The 27,987-nt window shown below is 39.9% G+C and overlaps 1 protein-coding gene and 1 long non-coding RNA gene across 2 annotated transcripts in view; both read right to left on the bottom strand.

Moving 5' to 3' along the window:
* Positions 1-27,987, bottom strand: part of LOC138980331 (uncharacterized) — a 140,698-nt gene that overhangs the window by 86,917 nt on the left and 25,794 nt on the right. The gene's annotated exons all lie outside the window — the stretch shown is intronic.
* Positions 16-22,420, bottom strand: LOC138980323 (uncharacterized). Its single transcript, XM_070353189.1, has 3 exons — positions 22,300-22,420; positions 16,567-16,640; positions 16-4,712 (listed from the first exon to the last, which is right to left on the bottom strand). The coding sequence occupies exons 2-3, from the start codon at positions 16,634-16,636 to the stop codon at positions 250-252; spliced, it is 4,533 nt and encodes a 1,510-aa protein (XP_070209290.1). The 5' UTR covers positions 16,637-16,640; positions 22,300-22,420; the 3' UTR covers positions 16-249.

Raw genomic sequence — 27,987 nt, 5'->3', positions numbered from 1 at the left:
AGAAAACACACAGTAGACTGCTGACACTTACTTTATTTACTTTTCGCTACCATTTCAAGAAGCCAATGCTACAATTTAAGAATTACACTTTGATTTACTTATTAATGGTTTTATAGAATGTCCTATTGAAAAAAATAAATGTTACATGTTCTTTATAATCCATAGCCATGTCCTTATGTCCGTTCCGTTCGTTTTCCCGATCAAGTGTCCGTAGGTAGAGTGCCTGTCCGGTGCAAGGTTGCAGTGTTCTTATGGGGTGACAGGTTGCGCTGGGCAGCTGCCGGTACCTATTTGGACTCGCCCGTTGCAGCAACGGTTGTTAGTCCCTTCAGGCAGAATGTCGGTGCCACAGCATGTTTGGGTCGCTTTGTCGTAAGTTTCAATTCCACAGCAGCCTTGTGACAAGGAGTTATAGACTTGATGTCCACAGCAAAGATGGTCACTTCCAGCAGCATGGACTGTGCCTCCACAACAGGTGTGCGTGTTGGTTGTATAAGTTTTAGGTCCGCAGCATCGGTAGTTGCTTCCGCCTGGCTTGATCTTGCCTTTGCAGCAACTGTGTGTTGTTATGTTGAAAGCTTGCCCACCACAGCAGCTCTCTGTCTGGTAATCGTAGGCCTGAGTTCCACAGCACCTGTGCGTCAATGTGTTGTAAGTTTGAGTTCCACAGCAAGCACTGGTCATTTTGCCTGACCTAAGCTGGTCACCACAGCAGGTGTGAGTTTTGCGATTGTAGAGCTGAGTTTTACAGCAGCCATAATCATTTCCCCCTGACAGAATCTTTCCTCCGCAGCAAGTGTGAGTCTTGAGCTTGTAGGTCTGGTTTCCGCAACAGCTGTACTTTCGTCCACCTTCTAAGATCTGGCCGTTACAACAGTTGTGTGTCCTGGTTTTGTAAGTTTGGCTTCCACAGCAGCTGTACTTCTGTCCGCCTGATAAGACCTGGCCGTCACAGCAGTTCTGCTTTTCGTAACTGTACACTTGAGTTCCACCGCAACAACGATATCTTGACTTCATAGACAGCACTTTCCCGCCACAGCAAGTCTCTTTACCTTCCTTGTAGACTTCTGTTTCACAGCATCTATGTTTCTTACTTCCAGCAGCCTGCACTTTCCCGTTGCAGCACAGTTGTGCCCCTTTTGTGTAAGCTTGGATTTCACAGCAACTGCCTGTCGCCTTGTTGTAAAGTTCGTGACCACAGCAACCGTGTGTTGTTGTGTTGTAGACTTGCCTTTGCATTCCGCAGCAACTTTGTGTCCTGAAGTCGTAGGATTGTGACCCACAGCAACGATAATAATTCAACCCCCCAGGCTGAATGTTGCCTTGACAACAGGTGGAATTATACCTGTAGTAGGTGTGACTTCCACAGCAGGAGTACCTTGGCCCACCTGGAAGGACCTGGCTAGAGCTGCAACAGGTGTGTGTATTGTAGTTGTACGCGTGACTTCCGCAGCATCTGTTATACGTTCCACTTGAGTGAATTTTTCCCCCACAGCAGCCGTGTGTTCTCGTGTTGAAGACTTGTGTTCCACAGCAGCTCTGTGTTCTGCGGTTATAGGAGTTCATTCCACAGCAACTATAATAATACGACTCCCCAGGCTGAATGTTGCCTTGACAACAGGTGGAATTATCCCTGTAGTAAGTGAGACTTCCACAGCAGGAGTAGCTTGACCCACCTGGAAGGACCTGGCTAGAGCTGCAACAGGTGTGTGTTGTTGTGTTGTAGACCTGTGTTCCACAGCAGCTCTGGGTTCTGTAGTTATAGGAGTTCATTCCACAGCAACGATAATTCGACCCCCCAGGCTGAATGTTGTCTTGACAACAGGTGGAATTATACCTGTAGTAGGTGTGACTTCCGCAGCAATAGTAGCTTGATCCACCTGGAAAGACCTGGCCAGAGCTGCAACAGGTGTGTGTCGTTCTGTTGTAGGGCTTAGTTCCACAGCAACCGTAGTTTGCCCCCCGTTCTCGTAGCATGTAACTGCAACACAGGTGTGTTGTTGTATTGTAGGGCTGAGTTCCGCAACAGCTGTTGTTTGTTCCCTTTTCGCGTAGCATGTAACCACAGCATAGGTGTGTTGTGGAATTGTAGGCTTCCAATCCACAGCAGTGACGGTTCGTTCCACCTGACTGGATTTTTCCTCCACAGCAGATTTGAGATGCTGTATTGTAGGGCTGAGTTCCGCAACAGCTGTTGTTTGTTCCCTTTTCGCGTAGCATGTAACCACAGCATAGGTGTATCTTGGAATTGTAGGCTTCCAATCCACAGCAGCGACGGTTCGTTCCACCTAAATGGATTTTGTCTCCACAGCAGATTTGAGATGTTGTGTTGTAGACCTGAGTTCCGCAGCAGCGTTGTGTTCTGTAGTTGTAGGCATCAGCTCCGCAACATCTGACGTATCCCACAGTGTCACGAGGTGTTCCTGCACAGCACGTTTGTGTATTATATAAGTAGGTCCCGTTTACACAGCACTTACTGTAATCACCACCTGGAAGAATGTTACCGTTGCAACATGTGTGCGTGGCAGAGGTATAAGCTTTCCTTCCACAGCAGCTATTGTGAGTTCCTCTACTTTGCACGGCATCACCGCAGCACATTTTGGTTCTGGAATCGTAGACTCTAGTTCCGCAGCAGCGTTGGTAGACACCACCGGGGTTGATTTCTCCACTACAACAGGTGTGCGTCGTTGTATTGTAGGACTGAGTCCCACAGCATCCGTTGTTTGTTCCCCTTTGGTGAAGAGTGCCATAGCAACATAGGTGTGACCTGGAATCGTAGACTTTGGTTGCACAGCAACCATGATTTGGTCCTCCTGACTGGATTTTGTTATTGCAGCAATTGTGTGTGGTCCTATTGTAGACTGATTGATATCCACAACATCTTTGTGTGCTGTAAGAATAGGTCTCCGTTCCACAGCATCCAGAAGAGGTTCCACCTGACTTAATGATACCTGCGCAACAGCTGTGTGTGATACTGTTGTAGGCCTGATTCCCACAACAGCTACTGTAGGTCCCTTTCTCTCGTGGTGTGCCTGCACAACAAAATTGTGTTCTGGAATCGTACACCCGACTTCCGCAGCAGTGATGGTACGACCCACCTGGTAGGATTTTTCCTCTGCAACAAATATGTGTGTAGGTTTTGTAGGTCTGATTCAAACAACAAGAGTTATGCGTTCCCTTCTCTCGAGGTGTGCCTGCACAACAAAGTTGTGTTCTGGAATCGTACACCCGACTTTCGCAGCAGCGATGGTACGACCCACCTGGTAGGATTTTTCCGCTGCAACAGGTATGTGTGTAGGAGTTGTAGGTCTGATTCAAACAACAAGAGTTATGCGTTCCCTTCTCTCGAGGAGTACTCTCACAGCAAAGTTGTGTCGTGGAGTCGTATAGCCCAGTTCCACAGCATCGATGATACATTCCGGCAGGCTTTACAATTCCGTTGCAGCACGTGTGTGTCATCGTATTGTAGCCTTTGGTTCCACAACAAGTGTTGTTTGTCCCTTTGGTTTGCAGCGTTCCATAGCAACACAGGTGTGTGTATCGATTATAGACTTCAGTTCCACAGCAGCGTTGATATTGTCCACCTGATTGGATTTTTCCAGCACAGCAGGTGTTTGTAATGCGATTGTAGGTTTGCCTTCCACAGCAGCTGCTGTATGTTGTCTTTGGTTGAACCGTGCCGTCACAGCATTGCTGCGTGTTGTAGTCATACACCTGATTTCCACAGCAATACCGGTATGCTCCGATGCTCCATAACAGGATTTTGTTTTGACAGCAGGTGTGTGTCGCGCTGTTATAGCCCTGGGTTCCGCAACAAGAGTTGTTTGCTCCCCTTGCGCGAAAAACGCCATTGCAGCAGAGATGTGTCATGCTGTTGTACATCTCAGTTACACAGCAGCTCTGATACGTCATACGTGAGTGGATCTTACCTCCGCAACAAGTGTGTGTTCTGTAGTTGTAGATCTGCGCTCCACAGCAACCATGGTTATAGCCGCCTGGTTGGATCTTCCCTCTGCAGCAGGTGTGCGTGTAGTAGCTGTAAGTTTCATTTCCACAACACCTATCATATTTTCCTTTTTTGGAAAGAACGCCATCACAACATGTGTGCGTCTTGTAATGGTAGGGTTCGGTTTCACAGCATCCACGGTAATTTCCAACAGCTGTCTTGAGGGTACCTCCGCAGCAGGTGTGTGTGTTGTAGTTGTAGGGTTTATTTCCGCAACATCTGTTTTGTGTTTCTCTTCTTTCGTGAAGCGTACCATTGCAACATAATTTCATCCGGTTATGGAAGACCTTCGTTCCGCAGCAAACTTGATACGGTCCGCCAGGCTGCACTTTGCCTTCACAGCACTTGTGTGTCACGGAGCTGTATGTTTTGTTTCTACAGCACCTGTCATAGGCTCCCCTTGGCTGAAGGGTACCGTTGCAACAAATGTGAGTCTCAGAATCAAAGACTTCAGCTCCACAGCAACCATGATACTGAGTTCCAGCGGGCTTGATTAGGCCTTCACAGCAGATGTGTGACCCTCGGTTATAGGTTTCATTTCCACAACATCCTTCATATGTGCTTCCTTTAAGTGTGCCTCCACAGCAGAAGTGTGTTCTGATGTCGTAGGGCTGGGCGCCACAGCAAGCATGGTGGTCCGGGTCTACTTGGGTCAAGTCATCGTCAGAATGGCTGGAGTTGAGAGCTTGTGAACCACATGATATGCCTGCAATCATACAGATGGTAACACTCTGTCAAACACAAATTTCATCATATTAGAACTTGGAGACTTCTTCTTCTATAATTAGAATGGCCACTAAAAAGGTTAAAGATGTTTTCAGAGGGTTGGTCTAATTATATAAATTGAATGACAGACAGCAGGTTTTGTGGCAACACACACATGTGCGCAGGAAGTTCTGCTTTTCTCCTGCTCAAAAATGAAATTTGGCACACATGTAGCAGCTCAATTACTTGCCAGGCATATAAAGTTGCGTACATGTCATATTTATGTATGTGACATTACGACGTTGACAACAACTAAACCAAAACCCGTTGTAGCATCCATTCTTAAGTTCAACTTGCTGTTTTTGTAACGAGTAGTCCACTAACAGAGTTTTTGTCATCTATCCGTGTCATTTGCAGAGACTGCTCCGTTTAATTTAGATTGATTGTATATCATATGCAGATACCCAGGTAGGGGAAAGCACTAACAACCTGCCAAACAAGAAAAGAAAGAAGTCGCCTGAAACGAAATAAACAAATTAAGTCAATCTGTGTCCCTGAACGACTGTTATTGTTGTCTGTCACTCAGTGTAGTGAGTGAGCGAATGGGATAAAAAAAAAGTTAGTAGATTGAGTGTGGACGAAAAGAAAAATGAAGACAAAGTTCGATTAAGGGTTTGCCATTGCCTAAAGTGACGCGCAGTTGTCTTGATAAGATGTGTTGTTTTTTGAGGAGAAAAAAATAACTTTTTATTATTGGGTGATTATGTGACTCGATATGGACCTATTAAAAAACAAAATAACCCATGTATCTTTATTTTTTAAACTTTTCTGGATTGGTATAGATTGGACAGAAGACCGAAGTTATGATGTTAGGCAGTAAAATATGTAATACAGATATCAACTAAGTAATAACGTAATAAGCCTTTTTTGATAAACTGTTTGAGACAATTGTGCAGATGGATAATGAGTTAATTATTATCGGAGGAGATTGGAATGTTGTTATAAACCCCAATGTTGATACAAACTACCCGGCCAAATCTTATAAAGTCAATAGTAGGAGAAAAGTTGTCGATTTTATGGAGCAGTATGATCTCATTGACATATATAGATCCTTACATGCTAATGTGAGACAGTATACATGGAGGCGGTTCCATAGTTCGCAGCGAAGCAGACTTGATTATTTTCTTGTGTCAGAGCAGTTAGGTTTTGAGATTGTGAAAGCTGATATTACACCAGGTTATTATTCTGATCACTCAATTGTTGGTGTAAGTTTTAGAACTGATGTTGTTAAACGTGATAGACCCTTTTGGAAGTTTAATAATTCACTGTTGACAGATATGGAATTTGTAAATATAGTGAAGAAGGTTATTGTTGATGTAAAGATACAATATGCTTTACCTGTTTATAATGTGGATAATATTGATGTGATTGACGATGATGATTTACAGTTATTGATTGATGATCAGTTGTTTTTTGAGATGTTATTGATGGAAATAAGAGGTAAATGCATTTCATATTCCTCATATAAAAAAAAGGAAAATAACAGAAAAGAAAAAGATCTTCTTTCTCAAATATACACTTTGGAAAGCAATTTGACAGAGTATAATATACAACTTTTAGAGCAAACACGACAGGAGTTAAGTCAAATAAGACAGAAAAAAGTGGATGGTATGATAATTAGATCCCGTGCTAAGTGGATTGGAGAAGGGGAAAAAAATACAAAATATTTTTGTAATTTGGAGAAAAGACAGTTTGTCCAGAAGTCCATGTGTTTTTTGCAGAAAGAAGATGGTGAAGTTATTCATGATAATGCCTTGATTGTTAAAGAAGCACAGACTTTTTACGAGGAGTTATATACTTCAAGAGAAGCCGAATTGGTAAATCAAGAGATTGATGAAAACCTTGCTCATCCTGTATTAACAGATGATGAGAGTAAACAATTAGAAGGTAGACTTACTCAATGTGAGCTACTCAAAGCTGTTAAAAAATTAAACAACGACAAAAGCCCAGGATCAGATGGGTACACTGCGGAATTCTTCAAGTTTTTCTATTCCGACTTAGGAAAGTTTATGTTACGGTCTATAAATTGTGGATTTGAGAAAGGAGAAATGTCAGTGACTCAGAGACAGGGCGTTATAGTATGTATTCCAAAGGAGGGAAAAAATAAAACACTTTTGAAAAATTGGAGACCAATTACTCTGCTAAATACGGTTTATAAGGTTGCATCAACGTGCATTGCAGAACGGTTTAAACGTGTTTTGCCAAATTTGATTCATGATGATCAAAAAGGCTTCTTGAAGGGAAGATATATTGGTGAAAACGTCAGATTAATATATGATACCCTGTTCTACTCAAATAAACATAATATACCTGGCCTACTTTTGATGGTCGACTTTGAAAAGGCTTTCGACAGTGTTGCCTGGTCATTTATTGAAAAATCTTTGAGCAAATTCAACTTTGGAAATGACATGAAACGATGGATTTATACTTTTTATTGCAAAATTAAGTCCTGTGTTTCAGTTAATGGTCGGTATTCAGCATGGTTTAACGTAGGTCGAGGCACCCGGCAAGGGGATCCGCTGTCACCTTATTTATTCTTGATTTGTGCCGAAATATTGTCTCTTATGGTACGCCAGAACAAAAAGATTTGTGGTATGAATATTCTTGGCGAAAATATTTTATTGTCACAATTCGCCGATGATACCAGTCTATTTCTTGATGGTACAGAGCAATCATTTTGCGAAAGTATAAAAGTGTTACAATTTTTTGCATCACTATCAGGTCTGAGAATGAATTATGATAAAACAAATGTAGTTTGGTTAGGACCTTTAAAGTTTTGCAAAAGAAGATTTTTGCCTGATATGAATTTTACCTGGAACCCGGATAACTTTAAAGCACTTGGTGTTATTTTCTCAGTAAATGTATCCGAGGTTGTTTTTCTTAACTATAAAAATAAGTTAAAGGAAATTCAAAAACTTCTGAATTCATGGACCAGAAGGAACCTGACACCTTTTGGTAAAATAACAGTCCTAAAAACCTTGGCTATTTCCAAATTGACACATTTGTTTACGAATTTACCTGATCCAGACGAACAGTTTATGATGGAGTTAAATAATATTTTTTTCAAATTTCTTTGGGATGGAAAAAGAGATAAAATTAAAAGAACTACGGTCACCCAATCCTATGAAGATGGAGGATTAAAGATGGTTGACGTGAAAAGTTTTCTGTCATCTCTAAAAATTGTTTGGTTAAAAAGAGTTGTTGGTCTTACTGGATTAATATCAAGATTATTGGCTAAAGCATGTCCATCTGTTATAACAATTAATACGAAAGGAGAGGAATTTGCAAATGTTTTGATGCAGAGAATAGAAAACCCGTTTTGGACCGATGTTTTTAAACATTATAAGAAACTACACGGAAAATGTGACCCTACAACCTTTAACGATTTTGTATCAGAATGTTTACATTATAATGTTAATATTCGCAGAGATAAAAAGACAGTGTACATTCAAAACTGGATCGACAATGGAATTGCTCAGATTGGTCATATTTTGGGACAAAATGGATACTTATCCTATAATGCATTTAAAATTAAATATCCAAATGTGCGAGGAGATTTTGTATTGTACCAAGGCTGTTAAAAAATATCAGAGAAAAATCGGCTTAGAATTTGATAAACATTTTATTATGACAGAGCCCAATGTGTGGAAATGTATTTGTAAAGGTAAGACACAACTTATTTACAAAAAGCTGAATGAACATGTTACGGTCCCAAAATGTATCCAAAAATGGTCTGAATCCTTAGACTGTTTGTTAGATAAGAAGGCTATTTTTCAACATGTTTTTAAAACAACAAAAGACACTTGTCTGAGATGGTTCCAGTACCGACTATTGTACAGAATTTTGCCCACAGAACGGTTTCTATTTTTGCGAAAAATTGTGGATACGTCATTGTGTACATTTTGTGGTAGAAATGAAGAAACCCTTTTACATATGTTTTGGGAGTGTGATCAAGTGCATACTTTTTGGATAGAATTTGTAAATTGGCTAAAGGCGAACTGCACCCATTGTGACAATTTAAAACTGTCTAAAGAACTGGTTCTTCTTGGAGTTGCGAACAATGTTGTCACCGATAAAGCTTTTGATGTGTTAGTAATCTGTGCCAAACACCATGTATATATTTCCAAAATGAACAAAAAGACCCCTCATTTTCAGACGTTTAGTAGAAATTTGAAGCAAAGATTTATTTGTGAAAAGTATAACGCAGTTGTAAATAATACAGTAGATAAATTTTACAAGGATTGGCGCCTGTATATGCATGTTTTGATGTAACCCTTTTATATATATATATATATATTTTTTTTTTTTTTTTTTTTTTTTGGGTTTTTTTCAAAACCTTCTGATACTGCGACCACCAAGCTCTGAACATCCCCCCCCCCCCCCCCACCCATCCTCCCACCCCATGTATGTTGTGATTGTTCAAGTGTTTTTCGGTTATATGGATCTGTCCTTTTGGTTAAGTGATGTCCTGTAATGTACAAAATTATATGTATCATTGTATGTAAAAAAAAAAAAAAAAATCACCAAAAGAGAATAAAAAATAAAAAAATAAAATAAAAAAATAAAAAAATAAAAAAAAAAGTAATAACGTGGACATCGAAGGTGAAGTTTTGGGGAATTTACTTCAGTAATTCATTGTTAGTTTCAGAAATTGAAGAACACTGGATTTAACCGGTATTGAAAGAAAAAAACCGACGCAATATTTTGAAACGGTGAATATGAAATTGTACTACACTACTCACAAAAAGTTAAGGATCACTATGAGAAAACAGGCGCTCAATAAAATTAGTTCGCTACTGTTATTTATTTCTCAGTCAAACCAAATTGTTAGGAATTCTGGTTCAGCTGTAAGTGGGCGATGTTGTGTTAGTGGGAAAATTGCACGGGATTCTCTACTACTGAGCTTGGTAGCAAAAGAAAAAGCGGAAACTTGCGAAAAAGGACCTCGTTTTGGACCGTTCAGACTGAACACATTGCACAAGCCACATTATGCACGTGCAAGCACTGCTGTTTATGTGTGAGATGCTGTCACTTTCTTGGCTTTTTGAGAAGACATACCACCAGTATTAGGCATTATCTGACAATGCCTCTACGACGAAAATTGAATTGAATTGCATGGTTCCAAGATGGTGTCCCCAAGCGAGAAGTGACCAGGCGACTGCACGTGTCCATCTCGGTCATTGTCAGACTGATTCAACGTTTCACAGCCACTGGGAGGGTCCAGGAAAGACGCAGACCTGGGTGACCAAAGAAGACAACTCCACGTGAAGATCGATTAGCCTTGCAAACAAGAACAGCCTCTTCCAGCATTATTCGAAGGCAGCTGAGGGTGGCTACTAACACCAACATCAGCCAGCAGACCATACGGAATTGCCTTCATGGGTTTAACCTCTGTTCTCGTCGCCCAGCTGTACGGCCACGCTTAACTCCAGCCCATAGGGCAGCACGCCGCGCCTTCTGCAGACGTCACGTGAGGTGGACACGTCAGCAATGGTCCCAGGTCTTGGGAACATCTGAATGCCATGTCTTGTTATTTCAACGACTTTGTGAAATTAAATTTCGATACGTACACACTTTGATAAAATGTACAGACCAAACGATTGCCCGAAATTGCAGGAAATGTTGTATCGTTATCACTAAAGCATTGCATTAAACGTTTGCCAAATACCAACGCATTGGCTTTTTAATTTGCAAAGTTATGAATTTGTGTGCAAGTGATCCTTAACTTTTTATGAGTAGCTTATTATGAGTAACATTTGCAATGTGAAATCTCTTGTGTTGTCTCAGATTACTTAACCGTTGCAATCACTGTTCTTACGTGAGAATGTATCACTGGAAATAGATACAATGTTTTGCATGCTGATTTGGATAAAACGAAATTGAAATACAAAAGTTGTTTGAGAAGGCTAAAAGTAAAGTAATGTGTCAAGATTTCCATAGTTGGGGTTTAAAAATCAATCATGTTAACGATAATATGCAATCCTCCTTGTTGTTGTTCTGGGCTAATGAATTAAAAGCAAGACAGTTGGAAATATATACCGGGATTTAAGTATTCAAAGTTTGGTGAACGGTTATGCTGTTCTTATTCCAAAACCACTGTGGACAAGTTCAAAGGATGTGGGTTCATAAAACGTATGGTTTGAAAACAAGTTTCTATTTGTTGGTTGAAGAATAAGGATTCATAAAGCAGTTGTTTTAGATATTTTATTTAGTTGTATGATTGTGTTTCCGGACTGATAGGTATTTAATGTATCACGGCCAAACGCTGATCTGTAGGACTGGAATAAAGCATGAACTGTTGTGTGGTTGGTTGTTTGTTTTCAGTTTTCTTTTAACCAATATGAGAGGCGGATGCAAGTTAGTTTCCCTTCTCAGTAAAAGGGGCATTCTTGCTTACAGGGTCCCAATTGTTGTATGAAAGATAATTGGTTCAATGTGGTTATGCAGCCAAGGGTATGATGCAAACTGACTCGTGTTTTTGTTAATTTTATACAAGACCTTTTCCGCAGTAGAAAAGCAGCAGCTTGTAAATAGCACCTTTTGTGGAATTTACAGTTAAAATCATTTGAGTATACCCTTTTTTTTTCTTTTTTTTTGTGTGCCTCAGTTGCATGCAGTCCGCTTCAAGCTGAAAAATAAATGAAAAGAATGAAACCCTAAGTTTTTTTTTCTTTTTTTTTTCTCTTTTTTTTCTCTTCTTTCTTTCTTTCTCTCTACAGCTGAGCGTCCTTCTTCATTGGCGTTATATAAATTTATCAATTGTATGTGGTTTTCTACAATGGACAAAATCTTGCATCTTTAATGTTGGTTATTGTCTTACATATGTCTGTGTTTGGGTTGACTTAGGTGTTGTTTGTGGCGTTGTCATGATGGAGTTAACATAGTAACAATCACAATAAGTAAGAGGAAAAGCAAATTGTAAGCGTGCTAAAGTTTTCTTAGTAATAGTTCTCTTTTCATACAAGTGGTGTTTAGTGTAACAATGTAAGTTCCGCCTTTACCCCGGTACCTTTCTCCTTTTAGCGAAACGAAAGAAAGAGGGGGCGGTGAGGGAAGCCACAAAAGAAGTATATATGATACACTATTCTACGTTTCGTATTTGTTTCTCTTTGTCAAACATTATTATAATATCAGTGGGAGTTCCGTATCTATATTTGCTTATGCACATCTTTCCTATCAAAATCAAGTGATTTATATATTTGCATTTTATTAAGTCAGCACCATTAATATAACCACACAAAATATGTTCTACTCCAAAGACTATTCTTATTTTATATTTCTCATAAATAATTTGTTCAACGTATCTCCATAGCACTTTTATTTTCTTACAATTAAAAAAAAAAATTCAACGTAATCTATTTCGGTTGGACAGAAGGGGCATCTCACACTATCTCGTATTTCAATTTTATACAAAAGAACATTTGTTGGATAAATCGTGTGTAATATTTTCCAGTGCAGCTCTCTTAATCTGGATTCTTGGGTTACATTTTTGGCCAGGTTCCAATGTGACTGGTCGACATTAATGCCAAACATATCACGCCAGAAGTTGATAGATCTCGGGGTAGTGTACTTTTCTTCAACAATATATTCACGGAATTGCCTGGCACTTTTAATACTCGTTTTATTGAAAAGAAGATTGTTTTGTCTATTCAATACAGGTTGGTTAGGATCATAATTGCTTTTGAGTATACCCTGTTAATATGATAAATCAATTAAGTGAAAAGGCAGGCGGAACCAGTAATAGTTACATTTTACAAACATAAATTTTGTTCAAGGCTGGCAAAAAAGTTTTTGGTAAGTCAAAAAAAAAAAAAACTTGAAAAAAAAAAAAAAACCACAGAAACAAACTTGCGTTTTATACCATCGAAAATTGTGCACAATATTCATCCATCAAATGTTTGGTAACATACAATTGACATTGCAACGAGTAAATTCTGTACTTGTGAAGAAAAAGTTTATAATGTTGAACTTACGTTGGGTTTTTTTTTTTTTTTTTTTTTGTCAGCAAATACTGTACATCTGCAAACGTTTTGAATAAAGAGTGTATTGTACATTTCATTTGTTTATGTAAAAAAAAAAACAATAACAAAACCTTGGCGGGGAGGGGGATAAATCAACATTATGTACATTACATGATTTTTTTACTTCTGCATATTTTTATTATTATCGCCAAAAAATTTTTTTTTATATTAGTATATATGCAGGTACACACTTTGTCAATTGTGTTAACAATACTCTTGTCAATCTTTAAAAGACCGGCACGGTTGGCCTAGTGGTAAGGCGTCCGCCCCGTGATCGGGAGGTCGTGGCGGCCGGGTCATACCTAAGACTTTAAAATTGGCAATCTAGTGGCTGCTCCGCCTGGCGTCTGGCATTATGGGGTTAGTGCTAGGACTGGTTGGTCCGGTGTCAGAATAATGTGACTGGGTGAGACATGAAGCCTGTGCTGCGACTTCTGTCTTGTGTGTGGCGCACGTTATATGTCAAAGCAGCACCGCCCTGATATGGCCCTTCGTGGTCGGCTGGGCGTTAAGCAAACAAACAAACAAACAAATCTTTAAAAGCCATACAAGGAGCCAGTACAAAACTACAGGGTTTTTACACACATAGCCCACAAAAATTGACGCCAAAACAAGGCTTTTACGGCTTCTGGCGAGACTGACACCAGTCTTCTTCAAAATGGCAAAACAACACTGCTAGGCACAAAAGCTGAACCAAGTAAATTTGTATGGGTGGAAAAGGAGATCAAAAACGGGGTCAGTCTTGCTTATTTTGATTTTTTGTGTATTTTAGTTGCTGCAAGTTTGCTTTGCGAAATTAATTTTGGGGGTTGTCCTAGGTCTCCGGTCCACTACATATTAAACACTAATTCATGAAAAACAAAACTCTTTATTTCATACGATAGGGAAATTAATTACCTTTCTGGCAATAAACTTGATGTTAACATAACTGGCCGCATCACAAAGATCTACAGCTAAATGTATCTGGCTCCTTTTTTATGACGGGTACGTACGTAGTGTAGAAGTTTCTATGCTCCCAAAAAATAAACAACCCCCACGCAATTGAGTGACGTCCCCTAATGTCAAAGTGACACGATGCTTCGCTCATTCGCAATAATAAAGTTGGCATTTTATTTCTTGTAATGAATCTGAATTCATCTGGGAGGTTGGTGCTATGATTACCTGTTGCTAAGAATGTGTTTTTAAGCCTTCGCGTTTTCTGTTTACATCGTTGTTTTCCTGAAATATGCGAAAACCGTTCATTTCGGTACTGAATTGACGCTGTCGTCTGCTGCATTAACAGAAGACAGTCAATCGAATCAGTCGACTTCCAAATGCTGCATTGTCTAGCTCGAAATCTGTCAGAAAAAAACACTTGTGCTTTTAGCCGCTGGGAATTTTAGGGTCAAGCATCATTTGGTAATGTTGAGACCATAATCTACATCTCACTAACATGGAAAATGAGAAGAATTTTAATCTTCTCAAATCGAAGGAAGGGGCACAGCCTCGCTGTGGCAAATGCGGATGAACACGCTGCCTGGGTTTATTAGCGCACTCCAAGGTTTTAAGCGCATTGCCATTAGCCAATCAACTGTTTCACATCAGTCATGTGACACCAGTACTTACTAACAATAATAATAATAAGAAGAATAAGAATAAGAATAATAATTGTTAGTAAATACTAGTGTCTCATGACTGGTGTGAAACAGTTAATTGGCTAATGGCAATGCGCTAAACCTGTTGGGGCACTCTTTAAGTGCGCTAACAATCACTGATAGCGTATTCATTCGCCTGTGCCTCTTCTTTCGATTTGAGAAGATTCTGCTCATCCTCCATTTTATAGTGGCATGTAGCTTATCGTCTCCACATGTCCAAATGATGCTTGAACCTAAACTTACCTGCAGCTAACACTGAGAAAAGCACTAGTTGTATTCCAAGCAAGATTTCAAGCAAGACCAGCATTTGAAAGTCGACTGATTCGATTGACTTACCTACTGTTCGTAGCAGACGACTTCATCAGCTTAGTAAATGAACAGTCTTCCCATATTTCAAGGCAGCACTCATGGGAATAGAAAACGTGTGGAGTGCAGATACAACATGAGAAATAACATGCCACCATTTATATTTGGAAATCAGCAAAGCATCGGCCTTTTTACTAAGGGGGCGTGTACACCATCACTAACTAAAAGTTGGAGTTTACGTCCTCTCAGAAACTATTTCTATTTGGGACAAGAGTTGTTGATACGCTAAGGAGCTGGTAAAAGTGAGAAAAGAGGGGAGGATGACGGGGTAGTGCCAAGGAGTAGTGATGATAAAAGTTTGTTAAGAGGGATAAATTCTTCTTCTAGATAGTGTGATTTAATATAATTGGGTTTGGCACCCGTTGTCTCCAAGAGCATTGGGAATAGGATGTTAAAAGTATACGTTTATTTTCCCAAAAAGTACTTTATAAAAAGTGATAAAATTTCAGAGCCATTTTATAAAATCAAAGGTTAAAACAGGTGATTCAGATTTGTACAGGGAGGGCTTAAAAGCAGATATATACAGCACATAGGCCTTTTTTTCATTTCACTTGCAGTTTAAGAAAGCTATCTATGCCACACGATTAGTTGAGGTGAGGTTATTTTGTGGGATCAATGTTTCGTCTGGTTCGCGTTTTGCTACCTAAAATCAATGTTTCGTCTGGTTCGCGTTTTGCTACCTAAAATCAATGTTTCGTCTGGTTCGCGTTTTGCTACCTAAAATCAATGTTTCGTCTGGTTCGCGTTTTGCTACCTAAAATCAATGTTTCGTCTGGTTCGCGTTTTGCTACCTAAAATCAATGTTTCGTCTGGTTCGCGTTTTGCTACCTAAAATCAATGTTTCGTCTGGTTCGCGTTTTGCTACCTAAAATCAATGTTTCGTCTGGTTCGCGTTTTGCTACCTAAAATCAATGTTTCGTCTGGTTCGCGTTTTGCTACCTAAAATCAATGTTTCGTCTGGTTCGCGTTTTGCTACCTAAAATCAATGTTTCGTCTGGTTCGCGTTTTGCTACCTAAAATCAATGTTTCGTCTGGTTCGCGTTTTGCTACCTAAAATCAATGTTTCGTCTGGTTCGCGTTTTGCTACCTAAAATCAATGTTTCGTCTGGTTCGCGTTTTGCTACCTAAAATCAATGGAATTTAAAGTAAAGCTGTGTGCTCCCGCGTAATTTCTAACCGATAAAACGTGTAGATGGTCATCAAGTCGTAAAATGCATGATCGGTGATCAAAACCGTCAATACCCCCGTAATTTGCGTCTGTCCCGAGAAGCTACGTTACCAGACCGGTAGTGTGAAATGTGGATGCTTAGAACCACTAATAACTCATTGCATTTTTGTTTCGAGTTGAAATTAAGTTTGTGTGAAAATTCAGCATGTTCCGATGTTCTACTGAAAATCACCAAAAGAAATGAAAGTAAGGTAAGAGTTGTGTCTGCATGTGAAAGGCAATGCAAAGTCAGCACACACACAAAAGTAGATCTAACTCGACCTGTCCACACATTTATCCAAACGCCTACAGAAAAATGTGCCTTGTCAAACGTTCTAATCTCTTGTGGTTACTGACAATATCGTTATTGAAACAATCATAGTGTGCTGAGAGATTTATAGAAAACATCTCGAACATAATTATTGAACTTGGCGCTAAGAGCTTTGTTCAAGAACTCATTCTCTCGATTTGCTTTGTTAATCTCTAAGCGAACTGTGATGTCTCAATTACCGAAATAAAAATAACATAACAAAATTAAAAAAATTAAATAGTAATAATTAAAAATACCTTGGGTATGCTGGACGTGGAGAAATACACACAGCAGAGTAGCCAGCGAAAACATTTTACCGCCCGGCATTCTCCTGGAATAAAAAGAATGTAAGAAATGTTAAGTCCTTTGTACTGGAAACTTGCATTCTCCCAGTAAGGTAATATATTGTACTACGTTGCAAGGCCCTGGAGCAAATTTTTGATTAGTGCTTTTGTGAACAAGAAACAATTGACAAGTGGCTCTATCCCATCTCCCCCCCCCCCCCCCCTTTCCCCGTCGCGATATAACCATCGTGGTTGAAAACGACGTTAAACACCAAAAAAATAAAAAGAAAGAAAGAATCTCTGTAAAGCAGATTCGTGGTCCAAACAGTCAAGTAGTGTTGTTTCGAGTGTGTCGTGTGTGTCTTTGTCTTCGTATTTTCCGTTCAGTGTTTTGCTTTTGTTGTAGTTGAGGTAGTAGTTTTTAAGTATTCCTTTATGTTTGCTAACATATGTACATATGTTTGGCTCACGTAAGTGTAGCCTATGCGATCGTAACTTTGTCTGTCTGTGCGTGCGTGCGTGCGTGCGTCTGTGCGTGTGTATGTCTGTGGTAGAAACTCTAACATTTGAAGACGTCACATTACATTGACGTCACATTATGACGTAAGAGGGTTAGACGTCACGCGAAGGAAGTACTGACAGTCTCGGTCATTATTATTTTGAGCGCGCCGAGACTAGTTGGCAGTCGTGTCCTTGTAAGTAGGCTACATGCAGACAGACAGATCTAGATCTAGTGTCTCGCTTTCTTGCACAGTTTCACCTATGCTCTTTCTGTGTGTGTGTGTGTGTGTGTGTGTATGTCTCTCTCTCTCTCTCTCTCTCTCTCTCTCTCTCTCTCTCTCTCTCTCTCTCTCTCTCTCTCTCTCTCTCTCTCTCTCTCCATCTTGTGCAAATTCGTAATGTTAACGTTATTTTCACTGTTTTGTCATTTATCTTGACAACACTTCTTCTTTAGCAGCCATGCTTGCACCAAAACTTGCACCCCTACTAACAAGTAAAATGCCGCAAGAATATTCGGATTGACTTTGACGTCATACTGGCAAAAACATTGCATTCTGATTGGTTATAGCATTATAAATGTTCTTGTGATTGGTGGATGGACTTACTTGGTTTTACCAGCAAATTGACATGTAATTTTTTTGGAGAAATGTTTGAAGTTGTGGACTTACTTTTCTATATCTCCTTATCTATTTATTTTACAAAGTCAAAATTTACACACAGGCTGCTTCTTGATTTCTTAGTTTTGATGAACAAAAAGATATCATTTTTGGGGAAAAATGGACTTACTCGGTTTTGTCAGCACATGGCAGATGTACTTTAAACAGTTGTTAAGGTGTGGACTTACTTTTTTATATCTCCTTATCTATTTATTTCACAAAGTCACAATTTACACATAAGGTGCGCCTTAATTTCTAAGCTTTGATGAACAAAAAATATCATTTTTGAAAAAAATGGACTTACTCGGTTTTGTCAGCACACGGCAGTTATCGCTAATAAGTAGTTTGGCACCTTGCGGTGAACGATCTTGTGAAATAATATCAATTTATGACGTTTTCGCCTCTCTAGTAATGAAATAAAGCCTGACTCATCGTACAATTTTTGATGGCTTGTACCGCGGACTGCTCCAACAATTGTTCGAATTGCGTCTAAGTGAATACTTTCGAGCTCGGTGGCTAACATCTGCCATGTGCTGTCAGGTGTGCAAGAAAAAAGGGTATTTTTATATCATGGGTTTTATGAATTTTCTTCTTTTATTCTTTTATAGTTATTAATTAATGACCTATATGTGCTGATGACTAAATTAATTTCCTTTGTTGGATCAATAAAATGTTATGAGTTATGAGTTATGAACTCCTTTGGGCAGTTGTCCCAGAGAACATCAGCATAATCAAAATGTGGCAATATGAAGGATTTATACATTGTTTCTAAAGCTTTTCTGCCTAGTCTATATTTATAAGATCGTAAGCAAGCTACGAGCGTACGGCATTTTGCTATAACAGATTTAATATGTAACTCCCACTTACCGTTATTCTGAATAATAATACCAAGATGTTTATGACTTTCAGTTTCTTGTAAAATTGTGCCACCGAAGTTTAAAGGGATGTAATCTGGATTCCTTTTCCTGCTTATATTCAGAAGTTTTGTTTTACTTTGATTAAATTTGACTTTCCACTGACTAGCCCACTGGTCGATTTTTTCAAGATCTGAGTTAAAAATATCTGTTCGCATCTGAGAATTTTCCAGGCTTAAATACATACTTGTATCGTCGGCAAACAGTTTAATAATGGATTCAACGTTATCAACTATGTCGTTAATGTAAACCAGAAAAAGGAGAGGTCCTAGAATAGAGCCTTGTGGAACGCCTGTTTGCACAGGTAAGTAGCTAGACATACTTCCTTTAAGCACCACTGCTTGTGTTCGATCAGTTAAATAGTTTTGCAACCAATTAAACATCTGACCTCGAATCCGTAGTGCAAATAACTTTCTCAGAAGACCTTTGTGCCAGACTCTGTCAAATGCTTTGGAAATGTCGAAAAAGATTGCCTGGACAGTAATGCTGTCGTCGAGTGACTTGCAAAAGTCGTTATATAGGCATGTTAACTGGTACACAGTGGAGTCACCGGGAATAAAAACCAGACTGGGAAGGTGTGATTATGTTATTCGATACAAAATAATCAAACACATGTTTCTAAACACATTTTTCAAGAACTTTACCTACGCAGCTTAAGAGTGAGATGGGACGATAATTTGAACAGTCTCCTTTATCCCCCTTTTTAAATATCGGTGTTATGTGTGCTGTTTTCCATATGCTTGGAAATACACCCTCATTTAATGATCTTGTAAATAAAATAGATAGAGGTTCTGCTATTATAGGTAAACTTGCAATAAGAATCTTATTATGAATTTTATCAGGCCCGACAGCTTTAGATGTATCAAGACTTTCTATTACACTTTTCACTTCTTCGGAAGTCACGACCATATCGTCGACAAAAAACTCAGCATTGTCTATATCGGGAACATTATCGTCTGTGTCGTTTATTTCTGATTGTTTAACAAAAGACATATTAAATAATTCAGCCTTTTCCTGGTCTTCAAAATAGGTTTTACAATCAACTGTTAGTGGCGGGATTTCGTTTTGGTCAGAGCCTTTCTTTGCCATAAACCTGTTAACTAACTTCCACCACTGCTTCTGACCAAATTTCTTTGGATCAGATACGGACCGGTCAAGTTCCTCTAAATATTGTTTCTTTCGCGTTCGAATAGCATCTGTGTATTGGTTCCTTATCTTACGAAAGAGTTCCCAAGCTTGTGGTGTGTCTACATGCACAGCAATAGTATGAATAAATCTTTTTCGGTCTTTTAATTTCAAAATATATGATGTGATCCAGGGTGTGTCTCCCTCCCGAATGGTGACTTCCTTGACGGACAAGCAGGTTTTCACGATCGAATACAACTGCTCCGAAAAAAGAGAAGCTGCGGTATGAATATCTTCTAAAGTCACTATGTTTGACCAATTACTATGTTCCCATGGGGGGATTCACGGTGCGAATGACACTGCGTCAGCTTGTTCATTTATCTTTAGTATTTTCTTCAACTTTAACTTTTAGGACCATGTATGAGGTTGTGGCAAGCTAAATACACAACACGACGACGTCTCGGAAAAATAGTAAGGATTATATAGGGAAAAACAACAGTGTCAGTTAATGTCCGTTTTGAAGGTGTTAGTGGTTGGGGATTTTGAAAAGCATCAGACATCAGGCAGATACAATCCTTTCTGCGTGTTCTGGTGCAGAAAGAGTTTTCAGTTTATACATTGGAGTGACCAGTAGATACCGTATTACAACCATAGCCCCAAACGACATTTACAGAGCCCAAAGAAGGATTAGGGTCAATTTCAAAGCCACTTTTCCATATGAAGCGCCAACTTTATATGAAAATGTGTTTAATAAACATCAAAGGACTGAGGTTGAACTTTCTGATAAGGGACATTTTAAACCTAGTCATTGTCACTTCAACGTTGTTCTCTTATTTGCTTGGATCATTACTCCTGGTCGGGTTGTTTCATGCATCCTTTTTGGCTCACGTAAGTGTAGCCTATGCGATCGTAACTTTGTCTGTCTGTGCGTGCGTGCGTGCGTGCGTCTGTGCGTGTGTATGTCTGTGGTAGAAACTCTAACATTTGAAGACGTCACATTACATTGACGTCACATTATGACGTAAGAGGGTTAGACGTCACGCGAAGGAAGTACTGACAGTCTCGGTCATTATTATTTTGAGCGCGCCGAGACTAGTTGGCAGTCGTGTCCTTGTAAGTAGGCTACATGCAGACAGACAGATCTAGATCTAGTGTCTCGCTTTCTTGCACAGTTTCACCTATGCTCTTTCTGTGTGTGTGTGTGTGTGTGTGTGTGTGTGTGTGTGTGTGTGTGTGTGTGTGTGTGTGTGTGTGTGTGTGTGTGTGTGTGTGTGTGTGTGTGTGTGTGTGTGTGTGTGTGTGTGTGTGTGTGTGTGTGTGTGTGTGTGTGTGTGTGTGTGTGTGTGTGTGTGTGTGTGTGTGTGTGTGTGTGTGTGTGTGTGTGTGTGTGTGTGTGTGTGTGTGTGTGTGTGTGTGTGTGTGTGTGTGTGTGTGTGTGTGTGTGTGTGTGTGTGTGTGTGTGTGTGTGTGTGTGTGTGTGTGTGTGTGTGTGTGTGTGTGTGTGTGTGTGTGTGTGTGTGTGTGTGTGTGTGTGTGTGTGTGTGTGTGTGTGTGTGTGTGTGTGTGTGTGTGTGTGTGTGTGTGTGTGTGTGTGTGTGTGTGTGTGTGTGTGTGTGTGTGTGTGTGTGTGTGTGTGTGTGTGTGTGTGTGTGTGTGTGTGTGTGTGTGTGTGTGTGTGTGTGTGTGTGTGTGTGTGTGTGTGTGTGTGTGTGTGTGTGTGTGTGTGTGTGTGTGTGTGTGTGTGTGTGTGTGTGTGTGTGTGTGTGTGTGTGTGTGTGTGTGTGTGTGTGTGTGTGTGTGTGTGTGTGTGTGTGTGTGTGTGTGTGTGTGTGTGTGTGTGTGTGTGTGTGTGTGTGTGTGTGTGTGTGTGTGTGTGTGTGTGTGTGTGTGTGTGTGTGTGTGTGTGTGTGTGTGTGTGTGTGTGTGTGTGTGTGTGTGTGTGTGTGTGTGTGTGTGTGTGTGTGTGTGTGTGTGTGTGTGTGTGTGTGTGTGTGTGTGTGTGTGTGTGTGTGTGTGTGTGTGTGTGTGTGTGTGTGTGTGTGTGTGTGTGTGTGTGTGTGTGTGTGTGTGTGTGTGTGTGTGTGTGTGTGTGTGTGTGTGTGTGTGTGTGTGTGTGTGTGTGTGTGTGTGTGACGGAGTGATTGAGTTTGTGTTACTGTTTGTCGATTTCTTACGTGAGCCTTGATGGCTTCGCCTCTTGTTTTATTTTTTAATTGTTTTGTGTTCTGGTAGTTGTTTATATATTTTTTTTAAACTTGCTGATTTTTTTCTGCATTGGATCTTTGATGTTGTTGATACTTCACCGGTACACACATCCTTTTGATAGCAAAATCAGTATGTATAAAGGCGCAAACACAGACACACACAGAGACACACACACACACACAAACACACACACACACACACACACACACACACACACACACACACACACACACACACACACACACACACACACATTAAATCTGTCTGTCACACCATGAACATAGAACCACAGTAGACACACTCACCAGCTAGGAGGGTGATCTTCCACGCACGACCAAGCAGAGGTTTAGCAGCACTTCAGACAAGTCCTCACCTCTGTGCTGAATCCGGAGGGTCTAGTCGGAATGCTGCTGATCCCAAATACAAACTCTTTTTTAATACTTGTTTTATAGCGTTTGTACTCTTGCAATGAAAACATACCTATTGGCAATTACTACCAATATATTTGATGTATAGCTTGTTTATTTGGAGAAATTTGACTTGCAATGTTATTACTGTATAGAGGAGATGTCGAATCATTCTGATATTAAGCAGGTTTTTCCCATGCATTAAATTCTTTATTCGTTTGATGTAGATGAGAGGAACTTCATATGAAGATTTACAGGCCAGGAGATTTCCAGAGTTAAAGATGCACTTCGTATTAGCTGTTCTATGCAAGTCTCAACAATTAAAACTTTTTTAATTTAAGGTTCTGTTTAATGCAGTTTATATTTCTCAGCCTCTTACATACCCCAAAAAGAACACTCTAAAATTAACTTTCTCAAAAGCATTCTTCTTGACAATGTTAATACTTATGTGACAATGCGTATTGGCTTGATAACATTTTGATAAGATTTACGTTTGTTAATTAGCTTGTTTTAATCAATAGTGCTGATTAAAATAGCTAAATGAAATAAGAGGCGCAATCATATAAGTTGATTGCACATAAAGATCAAAACGTTGCTAACGCTTTCAAGAATGAATGATCCAAATTTGAAAACTGTACAAACATAAATTACTGTTGTCAATAGCGATGTTATGGACACCTAGGATTTTGGTTTACTGTTTTGGGCAAGCATATGCCTTTAGTCCTAATGCTTTACGGTCACCTGCACACAAATGTTTAGGCGGTAGGTAGTTTTACCATATAGTGTCAGCCAGATTTCCTTTATTTCATTTACTTACATGTTCTTGTGTGCAAAGGCAGACATATGACTAAAACACCTTTATCCTACATACCTGAGAGAGAAAACCCATGACATAACAAAACCATCCACCCACACGTTGGTATATCCTGTGAATGAGGTCGTGTCAAACCAGTCTGGCAGGTACCTCATTTTCCACTGCTCATGATGACAAAGTCAACGAAACAGACGTTATTCTGGGAACACGTTTGCCCTTGCTGTTTCCCCTGGAGACATTTTGAGAACGTACACGTGACCCTAGAGTGATGTCTTTTTGCTTTGACGTCAAAGATTTCAGGAGGCTTTGGAAGAGATCGAATTTCCATAAGAGGTGTCTTCAATTTGGGCGCTTCTACGGCTGGACTTTTGGAGCAAAAGGTACGCTAGTACATTATGTAGGATAAACCTAATACTCCATGGTTTGCTGTGTCATGTCAGATCAACACTCCGGTGGGTTTTTTTCTTCAAATATTGAAAAGCTTGCTTTCGCTCGCATTTCAATATTTAAACAACTAAATCGTATTCATTTTACGAATGTACTCTTTTTGTCATATTTTCAAGGTCAAACACCTAACAACTTTATATTTTTGGAATCGGGAAATTATTAGAAATAGACGTATGTCAATATTATCTGTTTTGTTCCATAAAACGATTTTCTTCACTTCTAAGCACACTTTTACATCAAATACAATTAAACTATATCTTTTTGGATGCAGAAGGCAAAAATAATATTACTTTTATAATTCAAATTCCGACTTAAAAAAAAATAGGCAACATTTGAATTTACATTTTATAATCGAATTTGTAAGGTACCTAGCTAAAAATGCAATCCCATAGTCCGGACCGAGTCAAAGATTATGTGACAAAATTTTTATTAAGATATATGGAAAAAATGTATACCTAAACTTTTGCAAACGGGAAAATACGACCTCATCAAATAGTCTTGGAAAAATGGACAAAGACAAAACTACCAAATACGTTAAAAAAAACAAGTGTACATTGATTTATATACAAATCCGTTCGGTAGTTTTTGATATATGCTCTGCACAGACAGGCACACAGACACACGTACCTTGGGAGACAGACCTCCCCCTCCGCCCTCGTTAAATCATTCAGTAACCTATTGACCGAATGTAAAAACACCCCAAAATAAGAAAAGACAAAAACCAAAAACAGCGAGTGTAAAGAAAAAAGACAACAAAGGCAAAAATCAAATATTCTCTGAATGTTGAAACGGAGCAAGGAGGAATGTCTTTGTGATATAAAGTATGTCTGAAATAATCAAGTTACTCAATTAATCAAGTTCCTTTTCACCAAGCGAGTACTAAATGTCGAGAATTGCTATTTTGAGGTAACTCACACAAAGCAAGGCCGTAATCTCATTTGATCTTCATAAACAACATATGGCGTCAATAAATTATACTGTCAAACGTGATTTGATATTGCTGAAGATATTCTTGAGAACTGCAATAACAGCATGTAATCTTGGGAAGTCGTTCTCCAAATGAAAGTCATCATCTTTTCTTTATCTTTATTTGGTGTTTAACGTCGTTTTCAACCATTCAAGGATATATCGCGACGAGAAGTCATCATCATCATCATCATCATCATCGCCGCGTCATCATCGCCGCGTCATCATCGCCGCGTCATCATCATCATCATCATCACCATCATCATCAACAACATCATTATTAGTATCACCGTCATCATAATCTTCTTCTTCTTCTTTTTCCTCTTTTTATTCTACTTCCTCTTTTTTTTCTACTGGCTAATCCCGGAATTGGTCATCTCCGCATTATTTTTATTGTAGTATATGTTAACGAGGTATCAATTCAAAAGTGTTAAAAGGTGTGTGCAATATTAAAAGCATTTTTCATCAGAGTTGTGTGGACACAATCACACTAAAAGACGAACAAACACACACACACTCTCTCTGTCTCTATGTCTCTGTCTCTGTCTCTGTCGCTGTCTCTGTCTCTCTGTCTCTGTCTCTGTCGCTGTCTCTCTGTATCTCTCTCTCTCTCTCTCTCTCTCTCTCTTTCTATCTCTCTCAATCTCTCTCTCTATCTCTCTCTATCTCTTCCTATGTTTGTTGTTGATGGTTGATTTTCGTCCTGGTTGTTGTTGTTGTGGTTGTTATGTCCGTCTGTCTTTATGTGTTGTATAAAGGACAGGTTGGAAGAATATGCTTTGCCTAAAACCTTTATCCTTCTATATATATATACGACTAGTGTCTGTGTGTGTGTCTGCCTGTGCGCGATGCACGGCCAAAGTTCTCGATGGATCTGCTTCAAATTTGGTGGGCTTATTCAGAGAGACCCCGAAATGGCGGGGTAAAAACGGTCATACACGTAAAATTCCACTCGTGCAAAAACACGAGTGTACGTGGGAGTTTCAGCCCACGAACGCAGAAGAAGAAGAAGAAGAAGAGAGACCCCGGACACAACCTCATCGATGAGATATTTCAACACGTGCTCTCAGCGCGCAGCGCTGAACCGATTTTGGTTCCACCTCAGCTATTTTGGTTCCACCTCAGCTACCCGGGCCCCCATACCGACACACCATAGCCGCTACACCACATCACAACGCCAAAGTTCTCGGTGGATCTTTTTCAAATTTGGACACCGTATTCAGCTACACCCCGGACACAATATCATCGATGAGATATTTCAACACGTGCTCTCAGCGCGCAGCGCTGAACTGATTTGGGTTTTTGTGTTCATTTCACCATTATAAGTAACTCTTCCTTATCTTCTCCAGTGTTTGGCGTTTATCTCCCTTCCTTCGTGTGGCTTTCCCGTTTGTAACTTACTATTACTATTTTTAGAATGTCACTGCGCTGTCCACTGCGCTGTCCACTGCGCTGTCCACAACGCTTCCCTTGCACCCGTAAGTTGTTCTTACTGTCAAAGTGAAAAGGTCGAATCAATTTATAGCCACGCGAAAAATACACTCTCACCTATCTCTATATATTTATAGATACAGATATGCATATATATATACGGCTTCTCTGTGTGTGTGTGTGTTTGTGTGTGTGTGTGGGAAAAAACCTGTGTATTGTAGAGTTTGTTTGTTTGTTTATTTGTTGCTTAACGTCCAGCCGACCACGCAGAGCCATATCAGGACGAGGAAGGGGGGGGGTGAAGGGGGCCACTTGTCAAGCGATTCCTGTTTACAAATGCACTAACCCACTACTTGTGTCCCAGCAGGCTTTAGTAAAACTAAATTAATACCTACTGGAAGATTACCAGTTTCCAGTATGTCAAAACAGGCTTAACCTATCTACTGCTGGACTTACATCAGAACACTAACAGATTAAACTATACATGAATCGCGAGACAAGCGGCAAGAGAAGAGATTTTTTGGAAAAAATACAGGTGAATGAGCAAGAAGGCAGAAAAAAGAAAAGAATTCATGAAGAAAAAGAGAGCATGACAGGAAAGAGGAACCAAAAATCTACCTAACAGCAAACTAGAAAGCTCCTGCGGTTCCAAAAACAGGAGGGGCCTTTAATTTCATAACCGCAGTGCCCCACTGCGGGAGTCCCTGTCGTTATCTTATACCACAGTATGGTGTTCACCATGATATACAAATGTCTTAACAGGGCTATTGTAGAGTTCTGTTTGTGATGTGGTCTAGCGGCTTTTGTCCGTCTGTATGTTCTGGCATGTGAGAAGCCACAGCAGATAATATAGGGCTAAGAAATAAGCTCTAAAATTCTCAATCCCGTTTGACAGGACTTCGCCTGCAGAGGTGATTGTGATGAACCGCCACGCTGTCTGTCTCTGTCTCGCGATTCACCCCGGCGAAGCCGGGTATTCCTCTAGTTTGTAAGAAAGGTCTGAGTCTGAGTCTCTCTCTCTCTCTCTCTCTCTCTCTCTCTCTCTCTCTCTCTCTCTCTCTCTCTCTCTCTCTCTCTCTCTCTCTCTCTCTCTCTCTCTCTTCCTTTGTTTGTTGTTGATGGTTGTTGTTGTTGTTGTTGTTGTTGTTGTTGTCGTTATTGCTGCTGCTGCTGTTGTTGTTGTTGTTGTTGTTGTTGTTGTTGTAAAATTGGTGTACATAAAAAGCAGTGCAGCATAAAGGAAGGTTTTCAATTATCCAAACAGAAAAAGCTGAAAATAGCAACAAGGGCGATATGATTACACGCGTACTTAAGCACAGCTGTTTCATGTCTAGCTGGAGGAAAATAACAAGTCACAGACCAGGCCCCGTATTCTTGAAAAAGCTGCAACTCATATACTGGCCTGTAAAACCATTTACGCTCGATACGTCCGCTAGGTGTTATTTGTCTTCTTCTTCTTCTTTGTTCATGTTTTTAGCACGAGTGGATTTTTACGTGTATGACCGTTTTTACCCCGCCATGCAGGCAGCATACGCCGATTTCGGGGGAAAATGTTATTTATGAAACACCGGTAAGTCCTTACCGGGGTGTCTCCGAGCTGTAAAGTTAGAGGACCCATCCCCCTCCTCTAAAGTCGCTACCTGTCAGTAACTTCATGTCCATGTCCCTTTTTTCATTCGTTATTCAAACCGTCAATTTTGAATAAATCGTGTTCAAATATTGTTTGTAGATTCATGCCCCTCATGGATACATATTGGTGTCATTTAAGCACCAATGCATTGCGGACAAATACGAGGTACGGCTCGCGAAAGATTTCAATCGATGCTCGATCATACCGGCTTTGTGGCGAAAGCGTGCTAGCGTCTTCTTTAATACATTACAATGTCGAAATATGCCATCTGATTCCGTAGCCGAACGGTTATCGTAAT

The sequence above is a fragment of the Littorina saxatilis genome, linkage group LG11 (assembly GCF_037325665.1).
Source record: "Littorina saxatilis isolate snail1 linkage group LG11, US_GU_Lsax_2.0, whole genome shotgun sequence".
Classification (NCBI taxonomy): domain Eukaryota; kingdom Metazoa; phylum Mollusca; class Gastropoda; order Littorinimorpha; family Littorinidae; genus Littorina; species Littorina saxatilis.
The sequence above is the reverse complement of the archived record's forward strand: the minus strand, read 5'-3'. Positions and strand labels throughout refer to the sequence as shown.

Coding starts and splice junctions, on each gene's coding strand:
- LOC138980323 (XM_070353189.1), bottom strand. CDS start 16,636: ATGCCGGGCGGTAAAATGTTTTCGCTGGCTACTCTGCTGTGTGTATTT. Junction 4,713..16,566: donor CCACGTCCAGCATACCCAAG/GTATTTTTAATT, acceptor GTATGATTGCAG/GCATATCATGTGGTTCACAA.